The sequence below is a fragment of the Myodes glareolus genome, chromosome 24 (genome assembly GCF_982192425.1).
Source record: "Myodes glareolus chromosome 24, mMyoGla1.1, whole genome shotgun sequence".
Classification (NCBI taxonomy): Eukaryota; Metazoa; Chordata; class Mammalia; order Rodentia; family Cricetidae; genus Myodes; species Myodes glareolus.
The window spans coordinates 49,442,564-49,464,052 of NC_142049.1; the positions used below are offsets into that span (position 1 = coordinate 49,442,564).

General features: G+C 53.3%; 1 protein-coding gene across 8 annotated transcripts; it reads left to right on the plus strand.

Annotated features, from left to right (window-relative positions):
• The first annotated feature begins 1,970 nt into the window (after positions 1–1,970).
• On the plus strand, positions 1,971–17,372 carry Med25 (mediator complex subunit 25). 8 transcript variants are annotated; one of them, XM_087901493.1, is made up of 17 exons: positions 1,971–2,160; positions 2,236–2,281; positions 2,416–2,540; positions 8,265–8,363; positions 8,635–8,755; positions 9,063–9,225; positions 9,351–9,481; positions 9,682–9,963; positions 10,251–10,382; positions 11,277–11,362; positions 11,435–11,492; positions 11,596–11,703; positions 13,046–13,234; positions 13,483–13,554; positions 13,656–13,874; positions 13,997–14,171; positions 15,858–17,372. In XM_087901493.1, exons 1-17 carry the CDS (start codon positions 2,027–2,029, stop codon positions 16,121–16,123), a joined length of 2,406 nt encoding a protein of 801 aa, XP_087757619.1. In that variant the 5' UTR covers positions 1,971–2,026; the 3' UTR covers positions 16,124–17,372. The 8 variants fall into 8 exon arrangements, with proteins under 8 accessions (XP_087757619.1, XP_087757620.1, XP_087757621.1 ...); XM_087901494.1 differs by having other exon boundaries at positions 10,254–10,382; XM_087901497.1 differs by lacking the exon at positions 15,858–17,372 and adding an exon at positions 14,561–14,689 and having other exon boundaries at positions 1,972–2,160.
• Positions 17,373–21,489: the final 4,117 nt, after the last annotated feature.

Here is a 21,489-nt window from a genome sequence, read left to right on the forward strand (position 1 = left end):
AGTAGAAAGTATAAAAAGACCAGATCTCCTGAGTAAATTGGGAGCATAGGGACTTTGGGGGAGGGCTGAAGAGGCGAGAGGAGAGGCAGGAGGGGAGTAGAGAAAAATGTAGAGCTCAATAAATATCATGGAAAAAAATAAAATAAATAAAATTAAATTACACCCCGCACACACACACACAAATACAAAGCCAGGTATGGTGGCATGCAAGTTTTAGGGCAGCCGGAACTACACAGGGAAACTCTGTTTTTGGGGTGGGGTGATGGGATAAGAAAAATAAAACAAAAACAGTGAAGAGAGGGCCAAGGGAGCCAGACAAGGGCCATGACAGGCCCTGCTAAAAGCCTTCCCAGGGACTAGGCCTTAGCTTCAGTTTACTGGTACTGGCTGGAGCTGACCAAGCAGTTCTTGGGAAAGTCACAACCCAGGGGCAACCAGTCAGAGGGCACCCTCAGCCTTGTGCAAGCTTCAGAGAGCTAAAGAGAGTTTCTCCCACCCTGCAGCTGGAAAGCCCTAACCTCTAAGCCACCAACCAATCCACCAATCAGCTCCCAGACTAAGTTTGCTTCCCTGGAATTCCCCCAATCTTGCTTAAAAGAAGTCTTGGGGGCTCACTGGCCGTCACCATGTGCCACTCAACAGGTTAAAATTTTAATAAAGTGATCTTACTGATTGCAATGTGACTGGTGATCTTTTACAGAACTTCTTGCAGACCCTAAGAAACACAAAACCTCAACTAAAACCAGGAGCTGGAAAATGGTCTAGTGTGAGCTGATGGTCTGAGTTCATATTCCCATCACCTGTATTTAAAAATGGGTTTGTGTCAGAGTGTGTCAGAGTTTCTCAGTGTAGCCTTGGCTATCCTGGAACCCACTCTGTAGACCAGGCTGGCCTTAAGCTCAGAGATCCACCTGCCTCTGCCTCCTAAATGCTGGGATTAAAAGCATATACAACTATCCTAGGCTCTTTTCCTTTCCTCTTTTATTTTTTCGAGACAATGTTTCTCTGTGTACCTCTGTCCTGATATTTTCTGTAGACCGGACTGGCCTCAGACTCAGAGATCTGCTTGTGTCTGTGACATCACCCCTCCCCTCCATCCTGGCTTTGTATCTTTCTATTAGTAAGAGTTATTAAGTTTCTGTTCACAGATTTTACAGTAATTTTCGAGGTCATTTTATATTCATGCCATTGCCTGCAAGGCTGAGATTAAGTTTCCCCGCAAGTATACCTTGCATTCCTAGTACACTATTTTATTTATTTATTTTTATTTTATCTATCTACCATCTATCTATCTATCTATCTATCTATCTATCTATCTATCTATCTATCTATCTATCTATCTATCTATCTATCTATCTATCTATCTATCTGTCTATCTATCATCTAAGTATTTGCTTTGAACCAGTTACGGGATTCTTTCCCAGAAAACAGGGATCAGGTGTTGCCTAGCAACTGCCACTTAAATTGGAATTCGCTTCTTTTCGAGCGAAAACAACTGCCCCGGCTTCCAAGTCCTCTGCAACTTTACAGTGTTGCCTGGCAACGTCGTTTCCGAAGATATGATTGGACCGCTCTCTCCCATCTGTCCCCGGTCAGAAAGACTAGAATTTATTAACTTAATCTCTGTGTGAGAAAACAACGGCTGGGTACGCGTTGCCTAGCAATCTGGTTCCCCAAACCTCCCCTTCAGCTCGGAGTCGGAAACTCGATACCGACTCAAAGATGGTGGCCGGATGTGCCGTTTTCCGATTTATTTCGTGCTTGATATTGTGGACAAAAGTTTGTTCGATCTCAAGAGGCCCCTAAAGGGGCGCATTGTGCCAATTCTGAGAGTTTCATGGTGTCCACAGTGCCAGGGTACAGAGAAAGCCGCCACTCCCCGTTTGTGCCCGGCACAAACATGGCCGCATTAGTATCAGCAGAGCCTGCCAGACGTCCGGCCCGGGTGCGCGCATTGCGCAGGCGCACTTCTGCTCGTCCTGGGACGGCAACGGCGGCGGCGGCGCTGGCGGCGGCGGCGCGGGGCATGGTCCCCGGGTCCGAGGGCCCGGCTCGGGCCGGGGGCCTCGTGGCCGACGTGGTGTTTGTGATCGAGGGCACAGCAAACCTGGGGCCGTACTTCGAGGAACTCCGCAAGCACTACCTGCTGCCCGCCATCGAGTGAGTGAGGGCCCACGTCGCCTCCCTCTGCGGTACCTACGGCTCGTGCCGACGCCGCATTTCCTGTCTTTCTAGGTACTTCAACGGGGGACCGCCTGCGGAGACGGACTTCGGTGGAGACGTGAGTGTGCGGCCGCCTCACTGGGAGGAGGCCGGTAGACCTCTGAGGCTGAGGGAGGAAGCTGGGTACGGACCTGATCTGAAGTTCCTTGCCTAAGACCTCAGTTTCAAAGTTCTTTTATCCTGTTCTCCCAGTATGGTGGAACCCAGTACAGCCTTGTGGTGTTCAACACAGTGGACTGCGCTCCGGAGTCCTACGTACAATGTCATGCTCCTACCAGCAGTGCCTATGAGTTTGTCACCTGGCTCGATGGCATCAAGTGAGCTTTTCCTCCATTTGTGGTCCGCAGAACAGAGTCGGTGTCTGAGTATGCTTGGTTGAGTGTTATACCGTCAGCTTGCCCTTCTCCCCCTCTTTCCTCCTGCTATTCCAGAGCAGTCTGCAGGGTGCATCTGGGCCTGGAGCGTCCTTCTGTGGGTGCATCATAGCTTACAGTGTAGCCGAGGCTAGCCTTGAATTCCTCATCTTCCTGCCTCCACTTCCTAGTTGCTGGGATTACAGACTTGTGCCACCGTGGCTAGTTTGTGGAGCTAGGCAACCTGGAGTAGTCACGGTGACTTCAGACCCAACTCTCTGACCACAGAGTCCCAGGCTCCTTCGTGCTGCCTGCCTGTTCTTTCTGAGCTGGAGAAATCTGTGGGCCCTGTATGTGTTCTTTGTGCTATTGGGTGTCTATTGTCGCATAACCGGTTTCCCCAATAAAGATTTCAAATGGAACAGTTGCATCCTTATGAAGCCATCTGTGAGTCAGGAACTCAGAAGGATAAGCTCAGCTGTGTGTGTGGTCTGGTCTCCCAGGGCTGTGGGTATCGGGGAGATCCACATCCAGGACTGCTTGCTCTGTGACTGTCGGCAGAGCCTTACTTAGTTCCTTGCTACTGTCTCCAGGCCCTCACATGTGGTGGTTTGATGCCCAGACTGGCAACTTTCTCTGCTCATAGTGAATGGTTGAACCCAGAGGGCTAAGAGATTTCTGATGATCAAGTGACACAACATCAACTTTTGGTTACCACCTGTTTGGGATCCCTGGGGCAGACCACGATATCCTCACAGGTGCTGGTGTATGGCACACAGTAAGCGACACGCGAGTGGCCGCTCGTTCTTGTGCTTGGTTTGCAAATGAGCAGCAGTGTCGACTGCTGGATGCTGGAGGGAGGCGTCTCTCAAGCTAATCTTTCCGTGTGAAATCCACATTCTGGCTGTGGCCAAGGTTCATTTGACAATGCTGATTCTTGCCTTCCTGCTTTGGTGAAGTAGGTATGCTTTGGATGTCCGCTGTGTTTGGTTGTGTGTGTGTGTGTACGTGCCAACACATAGTAGACGGATGGAGAGCTGGCCCTTACCCTCCACTTGGCTGCTGTCAGGATGAGTACTGAATGGAAGGCTTGGCTTCCTGTTCTAGGCATTGTTGACACTTGACACGCAAATTGTTAAAAAAGACTGATTTCTTTTTGCTTAAGGTGTACAAGCGTTGTGCCTACGTGCTTGTTTGTGCGTCACTTGTGTGGCTGGTGCCCTTGGAGGTCAAAAGAGGGAATAGGATTCTTTGGAACTGGAGTTAAGACAGCATGAGCTGCCATGTGGGTGCTGGGAATCCAGTCTGTGTCCTCTGGAAGAGCAGCCAGTGCTCTTAGCATAGCCATTTCTCTAGCCTCTAGTCCGTTTTTAAATTGCAGACAGTGTCTTGATCCAGGCTAGCCACAAGGTCCCTGTGTGGCAAGAGCTGGCCTCTACCCCTCCTTCCTCGCCGCTTCAGTCTAGGTCTCTGAGCCACTACACCTGGCTTGGACTAAATCATTTTTTTTTTAAAGATCTTTTAATTTATTTTATGTGCATTGAGATTTTACCTGTATGTCTGTTCAGGGATGCCAGATCCTCTGGAACTGGTTACATACAGTTGTGAGCTGCCATGTGAGTGTAGGGAATTGAATCTGGGTCCTCTGGAAGAACAGTCAGTGTTCTTAGGTCCTGAAAATAGATAATTCTTTGTTGTGAAGCCTGTCCTGGGTGCTATGGAATGCTGGGATTTGTGTGTGCGCATGTGCATGCACACACTGCTGGGAGTGGGACCCAGGGCTTTGTCCACACTAGGCAAGTGCTCTACCTCAGTAAGAATGCCAACAATGCCCTGAAATTTCCCTGCCAGCTGCCAGTGGCACCCCTGGAAAGTTCTCCTAGAGGCCAGATGACGCCTTCCTTATTTAAGATCTCCTGGGCTTAGATGGAGGTGACCCTTGAGTAACAGCCATTGGAATTCTGTGGAGCCAGGGTCCTCACTGCTGCACATCAGGGTTGATGTGGATGCTTATGAGACCTCCTTCACATTTGCTTGGCTGGAAGTCTGAGAGCAGTGCCAGGCAGCTTTGTTCTGTTGAACTCCTGCTTGGCTGCTAAGTCTTCTGAGCACACCTCTGTGACTTTTTTGTTATCAGCCAGTTGTCCTCTGCTTCCCGTCACTGCCTCTACTTCTGGACCCCTGTGGAAGTCCAGGTGCCTGCTGTTTCTCCTCTGGACTGCTTCCAAGTAGGGTCTGACTCCTACAAGGCTCAGGGAGGTAGCTGTGTAAACAGTGAGTGATGGCTGCTAGGAAAGGCCCTCAAAGACACCAGAGCTTTGTGTGGGCTGTAGGAAGAGTGGGTCCCTCCCTTAGGGGAAAGACTGGCCACAGGCGCTTGAAGATAGAGGGAGATACTGTCTGGACAGTCCTACATTTAGAACCCTGGAAACACAAGTGTCCTCATTTTGGTGGCCTCAGCTGCTGCTAGGCATTTCAGCATTGTTTAACTCTCCCAGGATCACCGTTCTGATCAAGGGCTGTGACCCATTCCCAAGATGTTCTGGGCAGGGCTGGAATGGGAGTCAGCAGGACTTGGCCCTGCTTGGGAGATCTCCCCTTCTGCTGTTGCTGCTTGGAGACAAGGTGTACAGTGTGGTTAGGAAGAGCCTTGCTCTGGGCTTCTTTGGTTGGTTGGTTTGTTTTTCAAGGCAGGGTTTCCTTTGTGTAGCTCTGGCTATCCTGGAACTCACTCTGTAGACCAGGCTGGCCTCACACTCAGAGAGATCCACCTGCCTCTGCCTCCTGAGTGCTGGGAGTAAAGGCGTGCGCCACTACCGCCAGGTGCTCTGGGCTTCTGATGTTACATTTCCTTTCTTCTAGGAACCAGTCTCCGCTCTCCCATAGCTGTGGCTTTGAGTCAGAAAGAACAGGGTTAAGGCTGGGGTGTATGTCTCATAGCTCCCCAGCCGATAGAGCCTTTGATGTCACTCACAGACTTACAGAGGTGTGTGGCCTGTGTGCCGTGTGGCCCTCGGTCCAGGTGGTACACCTGTGCAGTTGCTCTTCACACTCACACGCTGACCAGAGCCTTGGCGTCCGCCGGCACCATGCCTCTGGATGTGGTGATGGGTGGTGACAGGTAGCGGACACAGACAGCTGTGTCACCTGGGGGGCTTTTGTTTGGTTGTTGTTGGGTTTTTGTTTTTTCAAGACAGGGTTTCTCTGTGTAGCCCTGGCTGTCCTGGCACTAGCTCTATGGACCAGGCTGGCCTCGAACTCACAGAGATCCACCTGCCTCTGCCTCCTGAGTGCTGAGATTAAAGACGTGCAGAGTTATTTTTCTTAACTAACGTGTATCTGGCAGCACTGGACGACGATGTGCAGCAGACAGTTGTGCAGCCTCCAGGGCTGGCACTGCCAGGCAAGTGCTCCCTCTGCTACATCACAACATTCCTGCCACCGCCTGTAGCTGTTCCCTGGTGCCCCTGCCTCGGGCAGGTCTCAGAGAGGCTGAGAAACTTATGATTTGGTTTCTTCAGTAGCAGAAAGCTAGGTAGCAGGACTGAATGGATGTAGGGTTGTCTTGGTACGTGGAAAGAGGACCAGGGAGCCAAACCAGAGCCATGACAGGTTTCTAATAGCCCCTGCCAGGGACTAGGCCTTAGTTTCAGTTTACTGGGTCTGGCTGGAGCTGAGCAAGCCATTCTTGGGAAAGCCACAACCCAGGGGCAACCAGTCAGAGGGCGCCCTCAGCCTTGTGCAAGCTTCAGAGAGCTAAAGAGAGTTTCTCCCACCCTGCAGCTGGAAAGCTGTAAACTCTGAGCCACCAACCAATCCACCTATCAGCCCCCAGACTAACCTCCCCTCGCTGGAATTCCCGTAACCTGGTTTAAAGGGGGTCTGTGAGCCTTTTGGGCTGTCGCCATGTGCCACACCAATGTGTTGGAATTAATAAACCACTCTTGCTTATCATATATGTGACTGGTGGTATTTTATGGAGACTCTCATGGACCTAATGTGCCTGGGCTCCAGCTCTGTGGCCGTCCACTTTCTGCTGCACCTGGATGTGGTAGCTTGTGCCTTCACTCGGGAGGAGTTCCAGGCCAGCCTAAGCTAGAGTTCAGGCCACTTTGGGCTACCTAAACCCAGTCTCAAAACTCTAAAGGTAACAATAAAAATCCTTGCTTCTGAGGACTAAGAGGGTGAGGGAGTGGGTGGTGAAGGAACAGGGCAGGGAACGTCCCTGGAGAGAAGGATGGGACAAGCTCCAAGCCCCATGGTGTGAGGCCTGAGGACACAGTGTGGGAACACCTAGAGATTTCAGGTGCATCTGTCTGTCTATCATGCCATGTCCAAAACTTGGTGTGGCCTCTGCAAATTATAGATCTGCAGCTGGTGACAGAGACCCCTGATGAAGGCTGCAAAGGGAGCCGTGAAGAGTGGCCTTGGTGGGGGGTGTCGTGTCCACAGAGTCTGGATGGCCTGTGCCACTATGGTGGTGTCTGGTGGGTGGGCTTCCTGGAGGAGGCCATGCTGGGCACACAGGGTAGATAAGTTGGGTCTCCACCCAGACCAGAATGAAGTCACTTTGGGGCGGAGTCTAGGCAAAGACAGGTGCGTCAACCATCCGCGAGCCTGGCAGGCAGAGGACACAGCACCAGTGTAGGCCTAGCCAAAGGCTTTACTGGCCTCTTGTGGGCCAGACAGATAGACCAGGCTGGGGACAAGAAACAAGATGGCTCATAACCCTGCTTATGGGGGGAGGTTGAAAGTGGGCTCCTAGGCGGCTGTGGGAAAGAACCAGAGCCCACGTTTGAGAAGAGTGTGGCTGCTGCAAGTCAAGGCCACGGTGCCGGCACAGGAAAAGCCCCTGAAACTCAGGGGCTTGGGGCTTGGTCCACCCCTGCTCCCACCTTCCGCTTTGTCAGAGAGATGGAAGTGTCTCTGGATTGGGGTCCTGTAAGGACTTCTGTTTCCCCCATTACTTGTATAGACGCTGTGACTCACCTGATCCTGTCTATGAGTGCATTTCACCATAGTGTATGGGAGGGAGGCTGTCTTAGTGCTCCTCCCCGGGTGGAACACTGACTGCTTTTCCAGAGGCCCCAGGTTTGATTCCCAGCACCCACATGGTGGCTCACAACTACCCGTAACTAGTTTCTGGTGACCTAATGTCCTCTCCTGGCCTTCAAGGCTACCATGCATGTGTGTGTGGTGTACAGACATCCAGGCAAAAAAATCATACACATAAAATACAAACAAAATCCAGCGAAAGCCAGGCACAGTAATGCACACCTTTAATCCCAGCACCTGAGAGGCAGAGGCAGGATGGTCTCTGTGACTTCAAGGTCACCTGGTTTAGTGATTGAGTTCCAGGACAGCCAGAGCTACACAGTGAGAAGAAGAGAGAAGGGAACAAACCAGTGGAGCAGATGGCCACTCGGAAAGGGCAGCAGGAGGATGGCCAGGGCATTGGGCACACCAGGACTGAGAGCACAGAAGCTGGCCTCCGTGACCTGGGCCCTTCTCTTCCCTCTTCTGATACCGTTTCTTTGCCTTTTCCCCCCCTGCTCAGTGCTGCTTTGTCACTGTAGATCTCTAAGGACTCTGAGATGATGTCCATCTAAGGCGCAGTGCAGTGTGGGAGGGAGGGAGCAGTGCCAAGTGCCTGTGCAGGAGCTCTGTGCCCGACTAACTGTCCCTCAGGTTCATGGGCGGCGGTGGTGAGAGCTGCAGCCTCATTGCGGAAGGCCTGAGCACTGCCCTGCAACTGTTCGATGACTTCAAGAAGATGCGGGAACAGATGTGAGTGTGCACCTCCTGAGCCCTCCTCAGTCCTCTCGCTGGAGCTGGAGGGGAGCAGGGCCCCTGTGCAGGCCAGGGTAGGCCAGCACCCTCTGACCCGACACTAGCTGGGACCTCCCTCCTGTGCCCCTTGCCCAATAGGTGACTTAAAGCTGTCACTCAGTCCGAGAGCCTCAGTGTTGTCAGCGCAAATGATCCTAGCTGGTGAGGGCATGACCTTGAGCTGCTGCTAGTGAGTGCCTGCTCCATTGCTTGGCTTTGTCCCTGGCAGTGGCCAGACGCACAGAGTCTGCCTCCTCATCTGCAACTCGCCCCCATACCTGCTGCCTGCCGTGGAGAGCACCACGTACTCCGGCTGTACAACCGAGAGCCTGGTGCAGAAGATAGGGGAGGTGAGCTGGGTGCTGAATGGGAGGGCCTACACCTCTTTGTGTGATGGAGGACAGGCCCACACCTCTGAATCCTAGGAAACAGGCTGGGGTCTGAAAACCTGAGTCAAAAGAATAGGCAAGAACTCTGTGCCTGCCTAGGATTGTCAGAATCCTACCGGATCCCAGTGCCCTGTTTTACCTACCACCCACTCCCCAACATTCTGACGCAAGTTGTGGTCCAAGGGCCAGGCTGTCCCTCCATGTAGTGGGGAAGGGGCTAGCCCCATCCGTTTCTGGAGGCCCCATTCCTTCCTTACCCTTCCTGTAGCGTGGGATCCACTTCTCCATTGTTTCTCCAAGAAAGCTGCCTGCCCTTCGGCTTCTGTTTGAGAAGGCGGCTCCTCCGGCCCTGCTGGAGCCCTTGCAGCCTCCAGCAGATGTGAGCCAGGACCCGCGGCACATGGTGCTAGTGCGTGGGCTCGTACTGCCTGGTGAGGCCTGGGTATGGTGCACGGAGGGGGGCTACTATTTACCACACTCTTAACATGGATTTGGATGTCCCTCTTTCTACACTCAACCCTTTCTCTCGGGCCTCCGTTGTCTCTCCTGTGCTCAGTTGGGGGCAACTCAGCCCCAGGCCCTCTGCAGCCCAAGCAAGCAGTTCCCCTGCCTCCAGCTCCATCCTCAGCCAGCACACTCTCAGCAGCCCCCCAGCAGACTCTGCCCCCTGTCCCACCACAGTACCAGGTAAGGATGTTACCAAGAACCGTGCAGAGCCATGGTCTCCTGGGAGGGCATAATGAAATACTGGGGTCACAATGTGAGGTCAAGGAATGGCCTTTGTGGTGATGGGGTCTGGAGCTCCTGGGTCATGAGTGGTGTGGTTTGCCTCTTGGGGCTACAAGTACATAGTTGTAGGGGTGTGTGATCTTCTCCCCGTGTGACAGGTCCCTGGGAACCTCAGTGCTGCTCAGGTGGCTGCACAGAATGCTGTGGAGGCCGCCAAGAGCCAGAAGGCCGGGCTGGGCCCACGCTTCTCACCCATCAACCCTCTCCAGCAAGCTGCTTCAGGAGTGGGGCCCCCCTTCAGCCAGGCCCCAGCACCCCCATTGGCTCCTGGGCCTCCTGGAGCCCCCAAGCCACCTCCTGCTTCCCAGCCTAGCCTAGTCTCCACTGTGGCCCCTGGACCAGGTCTGGCACCCACTGCCCAGCCTGGGGCTCCATCTATGGTAGGTGGTGTGTGGTAGCACCTAGCCCTGGTCCCCTGTGCATGGTGGATGGGAAGCGCATACCTCCTGCAAGGGCCGAGGAGCAACAGCGAAGCTCATAGCTGTGCTCTGCAGCTCTGGGGCAGGAGCGGGGCCTGCAGCTGTTCTCAGGTGTCTGTAGTTTTGGGAGTCTGGTTCCTCATGAATGGCATGATGGTCCCTGGTGGTGGTGGTGGTGGTGTAAAGGAAGGGTCTTTGTCCTGCCCCTGAGATGGTATGGGCCCCTCATTGCTGTGTGTTCTCTTCAGCAGGCAAGCACTGTGGCTCCAGGTGGGGTCAGTGGTCCTTCACCGGCCCAGCTTGGGGCTCCTGCACTTGGTGGACAGCAGTCAGTGTCCAACAAGCTCCTGGCCTGGAGTGGGGTCCTCGAGTGGCAGGAGGTGAGGGGATTTGAGAACTTGTTGGGTGTGTGGTAAGTGGGTAGCTCCCAGAGGAGCTGGTTCAGAAGAAGGCTAGGGTTTTTGGGTTTTTTTGTTTGTTTTTGTTTTTGTTTTTTTGAGACAGGGTTTCTCTGTGTAGCTTTGGAACCTGTTCTGGAACTCACATTATAGACCTCGAACTCACAGAGCACTTGCATCTGCTTCACAAGTGCATACAAGTGCCACAGCTGGGTTTTAAGAATAATTAAGTTGAGCCGGGCAGTGGTGGCGCACGTCTTTAATCCCAGCACTTGTGGGGCAGAGGCAGGCGGATCTGTGACTTCAAGGCCAGCCTGGTTTGTAGAACATGTTCGAGGACAGCCAGGGCTGTTACACAGAGAAACCCTGTCTCAAAAAACAAACAAATAAAAATTATGTTGAAGGCAGGCATGGTGGCACACACCTTCAATCTCAATGCTTGGAAGGCAGAGGCAGGTGGATCTCTGTAAGTTCAAGGCCCGCCTGGTCTATGTCGTGTTCCAGGACAGCCACTGCCAGAGAGAGACATATAGTGAGATCCTATCTCAGAAAAACAACAACAACAACAAAAAATGTATGTTGAAGCTCAGTAGTTGAACAATTATCTACCAGGCACAAGGCCTCCATCCCCAGCCACCCCCTCCCCTTGCTCACGCGCACATATGTGCATGTGCTCACAGCAAAACCAGCAGGACCTTAGGTATTGTGGCTTCTGGGGGATAGCGATTAGAAGATTTTGGGCCCAGAGGAGGGGCAATATTTGTGAACTTCGGGAGCATGGGTGTGAGGCTGCTGGGAGGTAGAGGAGTTGTGGGGCTGCAGGGGCTGTGGAGGTTGAGAAAGGAGGCCCTGGCTGATTCACTGTTTCTCCTTCAGAAACCAAAGCCTGCATCCGTGGATGCCAACACCAAACTGACAAGGTCTCTGCCTTGCCAGGTCTATGTGAATCATGGAGAAAACCTGTAGGTATTTGTCAGCGGTGGGGGCAGGTTCAGCCTGGCCTTTCCTGATTCTCTTCTCTCTTTCTCCCCCAGGAAGACTGAGCAATGGCCCCAGAAACTGATCATGCAGCTCATCCCTCAGCAGTTGCTAGTATGTCCTGCCAGGCCAAGGCCTGCCTGACCCCGCCCTTGTTCCCCACATAATGCTTCCCCTCACCGTGTATTGCCCCTGTGTGATACCTGCATGCTTCCAGACCACCCTGGGGCCGCTGTTCCGGAACTCAAGAATGGTTCAGTTCCACTTCACCAACAAGGACCTGGAGTCCCTCAAAGGCCTCTACCGCATCATGGGCAATGGCTTTGTGAGTGGCGGGCAGGGGGTGGGCACTAACTTCTGTCCCCTTCTCTGCTGACTTGGTGAGAAGCCCAGGAGACCTCGTGTGTCATTCGTGGCTGCAGATAGGCCCAGGCCTTGCTTGACCACATGTTCTGGCGCCTGCCACATCCCTGTCCCATGGTGCTGGTTTTTGTTGTTGTCATTGTTGTTGATCTGAGACAGGTCTTGCCATGTAGTAAGACTTCCACCTGGACATCCTCCTGTCTCAGGCTCCTGAGGGCTGGCTTCTCTGGCCCTGTTCTTATCTCTGTCCCCACTCTGTGGCATCGGGCCTGCCCTCCTGGCTGTAACTTGTCCCACCTGTGGAGGCCCACCTTCCTGGGTGCTAGTGGGTTGGCGATTGTGTGTGGGGAACCGGCCTCGGCTGACATTGTGGCATGCTGCACTCTCTGGTGTCTGTGGCTCAAGCACATAGCGATTCTGTCGGGGCTGTTGTCAGGAAGCTCAGCTGGACCAAGGATCCTCTGGTGGGGCCCATCGCTGGCTTCCTCAGTACAAACACTGAATTCTGGGGGCGTGTTTCAGGATTGAGTAGCAGGAACTAGTGTTTCACTGCAGAGCAGAACCGGGAGTGGGAGCTCAGTGACGTCAATCCCAGCCTCTCAAAGACACAGTGTAGTCGCCCCAGCCTCTGGGTGCCCTTTAAGACAATGACTTGTAATTTCCTTCCTTTTACCTGAGCCAGCACTGGGTCCCTAGGCTGCACCCCTGTGTGAGAGGACACTCACCAGTACCCTGGCCTGAGCGGCACTGCCTGGTCTGAGTGGACTATGAAAAGAGAGGGGTTTATGTTGATGGGCGCCAGCTGCAGGTCCTGAGGAGTAACCTAGGCAGCCAAAGCCACTCTGGGGATGCTCTGACACCCAGAATAGCTGCCCTGTGATGTTGCTGTTCTCTGGTCCATGCTGGTGGGCACTGGCAGAGAGATAGACCCATCCTCAAGGGTCTAGCCCCGACTTCCTGGCATCCTCCCCAGTAGAACACTTTCCAGGGTGACTTAGGGAGTTAGCCCAGCAATGCAGAGTGAGACATGATGTGGAGGCACTCAGGGTCACCATGGGCTTCTGCTGTGGCCTGTTGTCTTTCCTCTCCTCAGTTTGCAGCAGGTACTTTGGGCTTGCTGTGCCCCTGAGTGCCTGTCACTCTGTCTTCTGTTTCCAGGGCAGCTGCCGAGCCAGCCTGCCCTCCCTGGCCTTGCAGCGAGACCTCCCTACCTTTTGCCCATAGGTCTTGTAGAATTTTGTAGAATGAGGTGGGGTGTCCTGTGCCTCTCTGGTAGGCTCCTTCTGAAGAGTCTCTGTCCACAGGCGGGCTGCGTGCACTTCCCACACACAGCCCCATGTGAGGTGCGCGTGCTCATGCTCCTGTACTCATCCAAGAAGAAGATCTTCATGGGCCTCATCCCCTACGACCAGAGTGGCTTTGTCAATGGCATACGGCAGGTCATCACCAACCACAAGCAGGTCCAGCAGCAGAAGCTGGAGCAGCAGCGAGGGGTGAGTGTGCTGGTGACCAGTGTCCTCTCATCACCCCAGAGCCAGTGGTCACGGCCTCATCTCTAGTGCCAAGATAGGTCGTCTCTGTCCATGTGTCCCCAGTGTCCACTCCTCAGTGTCCAGGCAGGTGTGATGCACCTCCTCGATGGTGTCCCTAGAGCATAGCTCCCTACTCCTACACGCCAGGTCCTCCGACAGCTTCAGACAGCCTTCCCTCACTCTGATCTGTCCTCTCTGTCCCCATGCAGATGGGGGCACAGCAGGCACCTCCAGGCCTGGGCCCCATTCTGGAGGACCAAGCGAGGCCCCCGCAGAATCTAGTGAGGACTCGAGTGGGGACTGGTGGGGTTGGGGCTGGGGGTCGGGTGGAGTTGGGGCAGCCACCTACTGGCTGTCCTTCCTCATGCTGTCTGTTCCCCAGCTCCAGCTCCGGGCGCCACAGTCCCAGCCTCAAGGTGCTGTGGGGGCCTCTGTGGCTACAGGGCAGCCCCCGCCCCAAGGCACTACCCAGGCCCCCACAGGGGCTCCCCAGGGTCCTCCAGGAACAGCCCCCGGCCCGCCTCCTTCTGGACCCATCCTTCGGCCCCAGAACCCTGGGGCCAATCCCCAGTTGCGGAGCCTGCTTCTTAACCCGGCACCGGTGAGACTGGAGGGTGGGGCAGCAGGGGATTGCAGGTTCTCATCCAGAGTCTCTGGGAGGAAGAGGTAGGCTGTACCAGTAAGGCCTTCCTCTGAGCCATTCTTTGTCTCCTCCAACCCCAGACTGGGGTACCTCCACCCCAGGCCTCCCTCCACCACCTGCAGCCTCCAGGGGCCCCTGCTCTGCTGCCACCACCACATCAGAGCCTGGGGCAACCCCAGCTGGGGCCGCAACTCCTGCACCCTCCACCTGCCCAGTCTTGGCCAACACAGCTTCCCCAGCGGGCTCCACTGCCAGGTAAGGGTGTTCCAGGGGAGGGCAGGGCTCTAGACTGGGAGTCCCTACAGCCACGAGCAAGGACCCCATTACCAAAGGACCTCCCATAGCTCTAGAGGGTTCAGCCATGGGAGCAAGGCCTCAGTGAGTGAGACCGTCCCACAATCCTTCCCTGCTGTCCTGGGCTGCTAGAAGATGTCTTAGGATCAGTGAAGCTGTTGGGGGAAGGGCTCCCAAAGGGTCAAAGGAAAGTGTGCATCTAGTTGGGCTTAGAAGGATCTCTGGCTCTGGCGGCCCCTGGAGCTTTCTAGACTACCTTGGGTTCCCAGAAGAGGTGGGATGAGAGACTCGGGGTCCTCAATAGCCCCAGGGACCACTGGGAGATGCAGTCCCTTCCCACTGCCCCCCAGGTCAGATGCTGCTGAGCGGGGGTCCCCGAGGCCCGGTCCCCCAGCCGGGCCTGCAGCCCAGCGTCATGGAGGACGACATCCTCATGGACCTCATCTGAACCCAACACCCAATAAAGTTCCTTTTAACAATGCCCGGCTCCCGTCACTGACGCCCCTAGGGCTGTCTTTGCTCTCGCCTTGCAGACTCCCCAAGGCCCCGGCTGGGTGATGCTGGGCCACGGGGTGAGTTGGAGGCAGCATGGTGTGGCCTGGTTCTGGGAGGCTCAGAGGCAGGTGGGCAGGCAGTGCGCAGCTCATGTGCACTCGGGGTACAGGGCCCAGAATGCCTCTGACCCAGCCAGGGTTCCGAGGAGCCTGGAAGGAGAAGCAGCAGTTGGGAGCCAGGAGGGACCTAGGTTCAGATAGCCAAAGCCACAGAAAAGGGACATGCAGGGTCAGGAGGTGGATGCTCCTAGAACACCCAGCATTACAGGGAGGAGCCAGAGGTGGAGAGTCCAGACTGGAATACTTGAGATTTGTCTTGGGGATGTTGGACCACAGAGACTGCCAGAGGGGCTGGTGTCAGAAAGGCTCGCTGATACGTAGGAGCAGGGCAGGCAAGAGGCAAAGTCACAGGACTGTTCAGGTGATATGTGCCACACCAGGAAGTCAGGATGTCCCTTTGGGACAGCGTGTGCTGTGCTTGAAGACATAGCAGTCAAGGTTATGCACAGAAGGCACTGGGTCCAGTTGGAGGTAGATAAGTGGGGAAGCCCATGTCCTGCAGGGTGTCCTCAGGCCCGTTTGCAAGTTGTCCTCTGGAGATGGAGTGAGGTATTTGTCCCTTAGGCACATGTTAACCATGAGTGTGGGCTGTGCCTGGACCACCACTGCCTGGGTTTGGGATGTTGGTTAACGTGCAGGTCACCCACCCATCCCAGGAGAGAGGCCGCAGTCTAGTGGCCATGGGCCACCACAGTTGAGTTTTGTTTGGCCTTCCCTGTGTTAGCATCTGCCACTTTATTCCTTCCAGTTAGCTGTAAAACTCAAGTGAAATTCACACACATGCATAATTGCTCCTCTCAACATATTGGAAGACTGACACCGGGGCCCACCCTTTTGCCTGGCAGTAGTAGCTGGGTCTGCCCCATCAATGGGGCTCCTGCTCTTGGGTTCGCCACAGTCCCCACCACTCTCTCTTGCTCTTTCACGGTGAGGCAAGGGCCCTGCCTCAGTCACGAGGCTGGCACCGTGGTGGTTCTGTGGTAGCATTCAGAGAAAAGTGAAATCTTTCTTGTACCCATGTCTCCTTCAAAAGTGGCCAAACGAAAGAAAGAAGGAGAGGGCCGCGTGTTTCGAGAAAAATGGGAGCGAGACTATTTCTTTGTGGAAGTGAAGAGCATGCCTACGTGCTTAATATGCAAAAAAAATGTGTCAGTCCTGAAAGAGTACAACCTGAAGCGCCACTATGAGTCCCAGCACAGTAAGAGCTACGACCAGTACACAGCGCAGAGCCGCGACATGCTCCTGCAGGAGCTGAAGAGGGCCCTCCGAGCCAGCGAGGCTCTAGAGAGCCAGGAATAGGAGCCGTGGAGTGACGTGGAAAGAACTACCATGTCCTGAACAGAACTGCATCCTCAAGGTTGGCCTGTGGGTCTGACGAGCTTTCGCAGGCTGAAACTCAGAGGAGTTGGAGACCTTCTGGAGTTCAGCGGCCTGAGCCATGGCTGTGCGGAAACTCTGACCACACGGTTAGCTTTATTTATTTGAGATGGCGGTGATCTCCATGCAGCTGAAGTCGTGAGGCGGCCCTCGCCTTGAAGTGACCTGCCCTTGTGCAGGCACACACATCGGAATTCATAAGCACAACTACAGCCCCATCACAGTGATCGGGTCGTCCATCACGGCGGGCCATCCCATACCTCGATCCCAAGTGACACTTTGTTGGGACCTGGATCAGGTCCTCGCCCCAATCACCAGGAACTCAGATGCACCACACCTGTGCTTTCCTGTGCTTGAACTGAGCCAACCTTCTGAGACCAGGATATGCAGGAAATCCAAACTGGCATGCTTGGTTCATTTCAAAGTATGCAGAGCCATGCCTTTGTCCCCTGGAGGTCAGCTAGAAACTTCTGGTTGAGGTTCTCACCCTCTGAACACTGAATCTGTCTCAGCAGGGATATTCACAAACAGCTCCTGAATGTATGACTGGTGTGGTCCTGGCGGACAGATGCCACTGCCTTGGAACAGTGGGACTGCTAACCTTGCTGCAGCAGTGTCTGAAAGGAGAGGTGCCAGGACCAGCCCCTTACACTGTGAGACCCCAAGACCAAGTCCCCCCCACGGGCCGTGCTCTACTTGATCCTGAGCTAGCACTGGCTAGCTCGCTTTAATGGTTGTGTGAACGCAGACCCCAGTGCAAGTTGCAGTGCTCCAGGGTGCTTGCAATTCTGTGGTATGGCGAGAGGCCTCAGCCTCGCCCAGCAGTGTCCCAAATGTCTGGCTGCCCACACTTGTGACAGTCACTGTTTTCATTACAGACCTAAATCGAATCCATTTTAGGGATCAAGGTTGAATTCTCATCTGCCTGTTTCTCTGCCCCATGCAAGGCCCAGCACTGATATCTGGGTGTAGAAGGGCAGGTGTCAACCTTCTAGCCTCCACTCAAAGGCACAAGAGAATTACAAGAGAGAAATTTTAATAATTAAATATTTCTATTTTTCAATTTGTATTTTTTCAATTTTGAATTTAAAGTATGGACTCCAGTATCATACATGTTTGTGTTGTGTTCCATGCGTTCACCATAGCTCAGTAAAGATCCAGTTTGATTATCCTTCTGGCCATGGGCTTTCCTTCTCTTTGACTGACCAACCCACTCCTGGGACAGCCTGGCCCCTGCTAGCCGGTGAGCTTCTGCACCTGCCCTGGGGTCTGGCTGGGAGGGACTGGGAGGGCCCTTTCCTGGGTGATTCTCACAAACTGAAAGACAGAATAGGGGATCCAGGTGGCAGCTGAAGACATGAAGGCAAGGTGGTGACTTGGCCACGCAGCCAATGTGTGCTCGTGGCTCTGAGACATGGGATGCTAGGGACTGTGGCGAACCTGGAGAGTGCTTGCCCTGCCTGGCGGCCTTTAAACCAAAACCACACACACTGAGGACCAAACAAAATCTGCTGTGGGTCTCATCAGACCACCATTTTGTGACCTCTAGAAGAACGAGACTCCAGAACCAGGACAGCCTCAACAGAGACCCCGTGTGTGAGGGGTAGGCAGGGAACAGGAAGCTGGGAGAGCAGGCAGGTGTTCTGAAGGCGAATGAGCCGCGGTAGGTACAGGAAGGCCCTAGGCAGAAGTTCCAGGGACACAGAATGGTTGTGGTGGGCTTGGCAGGTAAGAATGGGTACTGCTCTTGCAGAGGATCTGAGTACAGTGACCAGCACCCAGGTCATGCGTACAGACACCTGTACGCTCGCCATGCCTACACTCCTCTGAAAGTGCACTTTGCTGTATTTATAAGTAATCATTGTAGGGTTTCCTGGCAGGTAGTGGTGCCAAATTGGACTTAAGAATGTTCAGTTCCAGGAGGCACTGACTCTGGCCTCTAAGGACACCTGCACACGCGCATACACAGAATTAAAAATAGATCCCACAGGGAAAGAATGGCTGAGACACAGAATTGTCATCCCAGCGGCTCAACAGGCTGCCTCTCCGCTTCACCTTCCCTGTGGGTCAGTGTTGCCCTGGCCCGGATTCTAAAGGCGTGAAGGCTTGTGGTCACTGACCAAAACACACTCAAAGCAAAATGTAACCAAACCTTACAGCACAAACCAGCCTGCTCACACGGGCAGTCAGCCTGGGAAAGGGGGCTGCCGGAAGACAGCTCAGCACTTTAGTTTATTTGGAGGTGGTTGCACCCTGTTGTAGACCAGACTGACCTTGAACTCAGCCTTCAGGGCTTCCTTGAGGGCTGGGATTAGAAGTGTGTGCCACAGGCCAGGCGTGGTGGTGCACACCTTTAGACCCAGCACTTGTGAGGGAGAGGCTGGAGGGTCTTTGTGAATTCAAAGCTAGCCTGGTCTGAGTGAATTCCAGGACAGCCAGAGCTACATAGAGAAACGCTGTCTCAAAAAAACAAACCAAAAGTGTGCCACCATGCCCAGAAGCATTGAAGCTTTGACCAGGCCTGAGTTTGGGGGGCGGGGGGAGGGAAACAGACAGGAATTCAGCTTGCTAAAGGAGCAGGCCAGGCACAAGCCAAGGACAGAAAAATTAAGGAAAAAGGAGAACAGCCAGAGTTTTTTTTTCCCTCACCTGGAAGAGGATACTCAGGAGGATGAGGCAGGAACAACACAACAGGAGTTCAAGGCCAGCCTGGTCTTCTCAGTTCCAACACAAGATACATAGCAAGACCAGGGTCAAAACCAAAACAAAGGCAGTCTGTTGTTAGTGTGTAGAGTGCTTGTCCAGCTTTTGGGGGCCAGTGCCACAAACACCCAACGCTGTCAGTGAGAACCTGTTTCTAAAACAAATGACACTGGGGGGCCAACAAATGGTCAGAGGCTAAGAACAGAGGGCTTGGATTCATTTCCCAGCGTCCATGTCAGCCGGCTCGCCCGCTCCCTCTTCTGGCTCCCAAGAGTACCGCCTACCCGCATAGATGCATTCACAGTCACAGAAATGCAAAATTAGGGAACCTTCAGAAAACAAACAAGTGACAGCCACTCCAGGCAGCGGTGGTGCAACCTTTAATCCCACGATTTGTGAGGCAGAGGCACACAGATCTCTGTGAGTTCAAAGCCAGCCTGGTCTACCGAGTGAGTTCCAGGACAGCCAGAGCTACACACAGAAGCCCCTCAAAAAAGTCACAGCCTCTTCACACTTCCCATCCTCTTACCCCAAAAGGCCAATCAGGTCTGAGGCTGGGGTGTGGCTCAATGTAGAGCTGTCTAGAATCCCCCAGTGAGGAGCTGAAGGCAGTGCTCTGTAGTTTTGAACTGCTTGTTCAAGGTCTTAGCTTCCATCTCCAGCCCACTTCAAGATGTGGATAATGCCACTGCCGTGACTCGGACTGATCTGTGTGGCTTCAGTAAGTTTAGGCCATGAGGTGCTTGGGAGGTATTATTCCTTTTCTAAGAAAGAAAACACATGCGCACACACATACTCACAAGCTCCCTTCAGTCAGGTCAGTCCTAGGGTGTACCTATGGAAGGCTGGCTTTGCTCTCGTTCCCTACTGGGGTAGGCAGTAGAGATTGCGCATGTCTTCCAGTAGGGCATGTCATGCACTAATTAGAAGATACTTCACCCACACAGGCTTCAGAAGGGACAGTGGCCAAAGCAGCAGGTGACTGTCACTGTCAGCTGCAAGGCAGGATTCAGTTAAGCTGAGACTGTAGTCTTTTGTTTACTGTACTTGTGTGTGTGTGTGTGTGTGTGTAAGTCAGAGGGCCCCAGGGGATCAAACTCAGGTTCTCAGGTTTGGCAGCCAGCTTTACCTGCTGAGCCATACTGCTAGCCCCTGAAGAGCCCTTTAAGAGTTAAATGAGAAATCACAGCTTTATGCTTAATAAAAGGAAGCTGAGCTGGGTATGGTGATACTTGCTTGTAAACACACTTGGGAGATGAGACAGGAGGAGGAGTCTTCTAGGTTTCCGCGAGACGCTGGGAAACTGGCTAGGAACCCAAGGAGACAGAGGCCGGGGTTCTTGTTTCCTTGCTGCTGTGGACACAGGTTAGTGGGCATGAGCCGCTGTTGCGGAACGTCCTGCTGGCCTAGCAGGAGAGGGTTAGCAACCTCCACTAGCCACAACACCCCGCTGGGCCTGGCTGGCTTGCTAGGCCTTCTTTGTGTTACAGATACCTTTTGTTGCCCCAGGTGAGACTGAGAGAGTTTCCCATGGATACAAAGCCTATGCAAAACTTGGTTAGGGGAAACCCAAAAACCATGGTACCTCATGAATCAGGTATTTGTACCTGGCATTGTATTGTTGGAAGTTTCTATCAGTTTGTTTTGAGATATGAAAATCTTTTTTTTTAATGATTTATTTATTTATTTTTAGTTTTTTGAGACAGGGTTTCTCTGTAGATTTGGAGCCTGCCCTGAAAACTAACTCTTGTAGACCAGGCTGGCCCCAAACTCACAGAGATCCGCCTGCCTCTGCCTCCCAAGTGATGAGAGGGTGCGCCACTGCCATCACCACACCCAGTTTCCCTTGCTCTTTTAATTTACATTTTCATTATATATTTTAAATGTTTCCTTTATATTTATAGGTGTTTTGTCTGCATGTATATCTGTATGTACTTGCTTGGTGCCTATAGAGGCCAAAAAAGGCATAGGATCAATCCCCTGGAACTGGAATTAACAGATATTTGTGAGCTGCCAAGTGGGTGCTGGGGATCAAACCTGGGTCCTCTGGAAGAGCAATTAATGCTCTTAATTGCTGACTTATCTCTCCAGTGCCTCCCTTTTTAGAGACAGAGTCCAAATGTGTAGCCTTGGCTGTCCATAAACTTACAAGGATTAAAAAACTTGGTGGTAATACCAGTGCTAGGGATCAGAGGCAAGTATATCAATGAGTTTCAGGACAGCTAGGGATACACAGAAAACATCATGGCTCATGCCTTTAATCCCTGCCAGCACTCAAGAAGCAGAGCAGGTAAATTTCTGTCAGTTTGAGGCCAGCCTTGTATATATAGTGAGTTCCATGCTAACTAGAGCTACATAGACCTTGTCTAAACAAACAAAATTACTCCCCACAAAAATCCAAACCATCCACACACCCCCTCCCCTCCAAAAAAAAAAACAAAAAACAAAAAACCTTGGCAGTGATCTGTCATAGCCCTGAAGTGTGGCGCCATGCTTCCTGCATCCCATTATCTACAGAAGTAGTGACTATCTCATACCAACGAGGAACATTATAGCTAGGGCATATTGGCAATGCCTGTGTCCCC

Coding starts and splice junctions, on each gene's coding strand:
- Med25 (XM_087901493.1), top strand. CDS start 2,027: ATGGTCCCCGGGTCCGAGGGCCCGGCTCGGGCCGGGGGCCTCGTGGCC. Junction 11,493..11,595: donor TCATCCCTCAGCAGTTGCTA/GTATGTCCTGCC, acceptor GCATGCTTCCAG/ACCACCCTGGGGCCGCTGTT. Junction 14,172..15,857: donor CCAGCGGGCTCCACTGCCAG/GTAAGGGTGTTC, acceptor CTCCTTCAAAAG/TGGCCAAACGAAAGAAAGAA.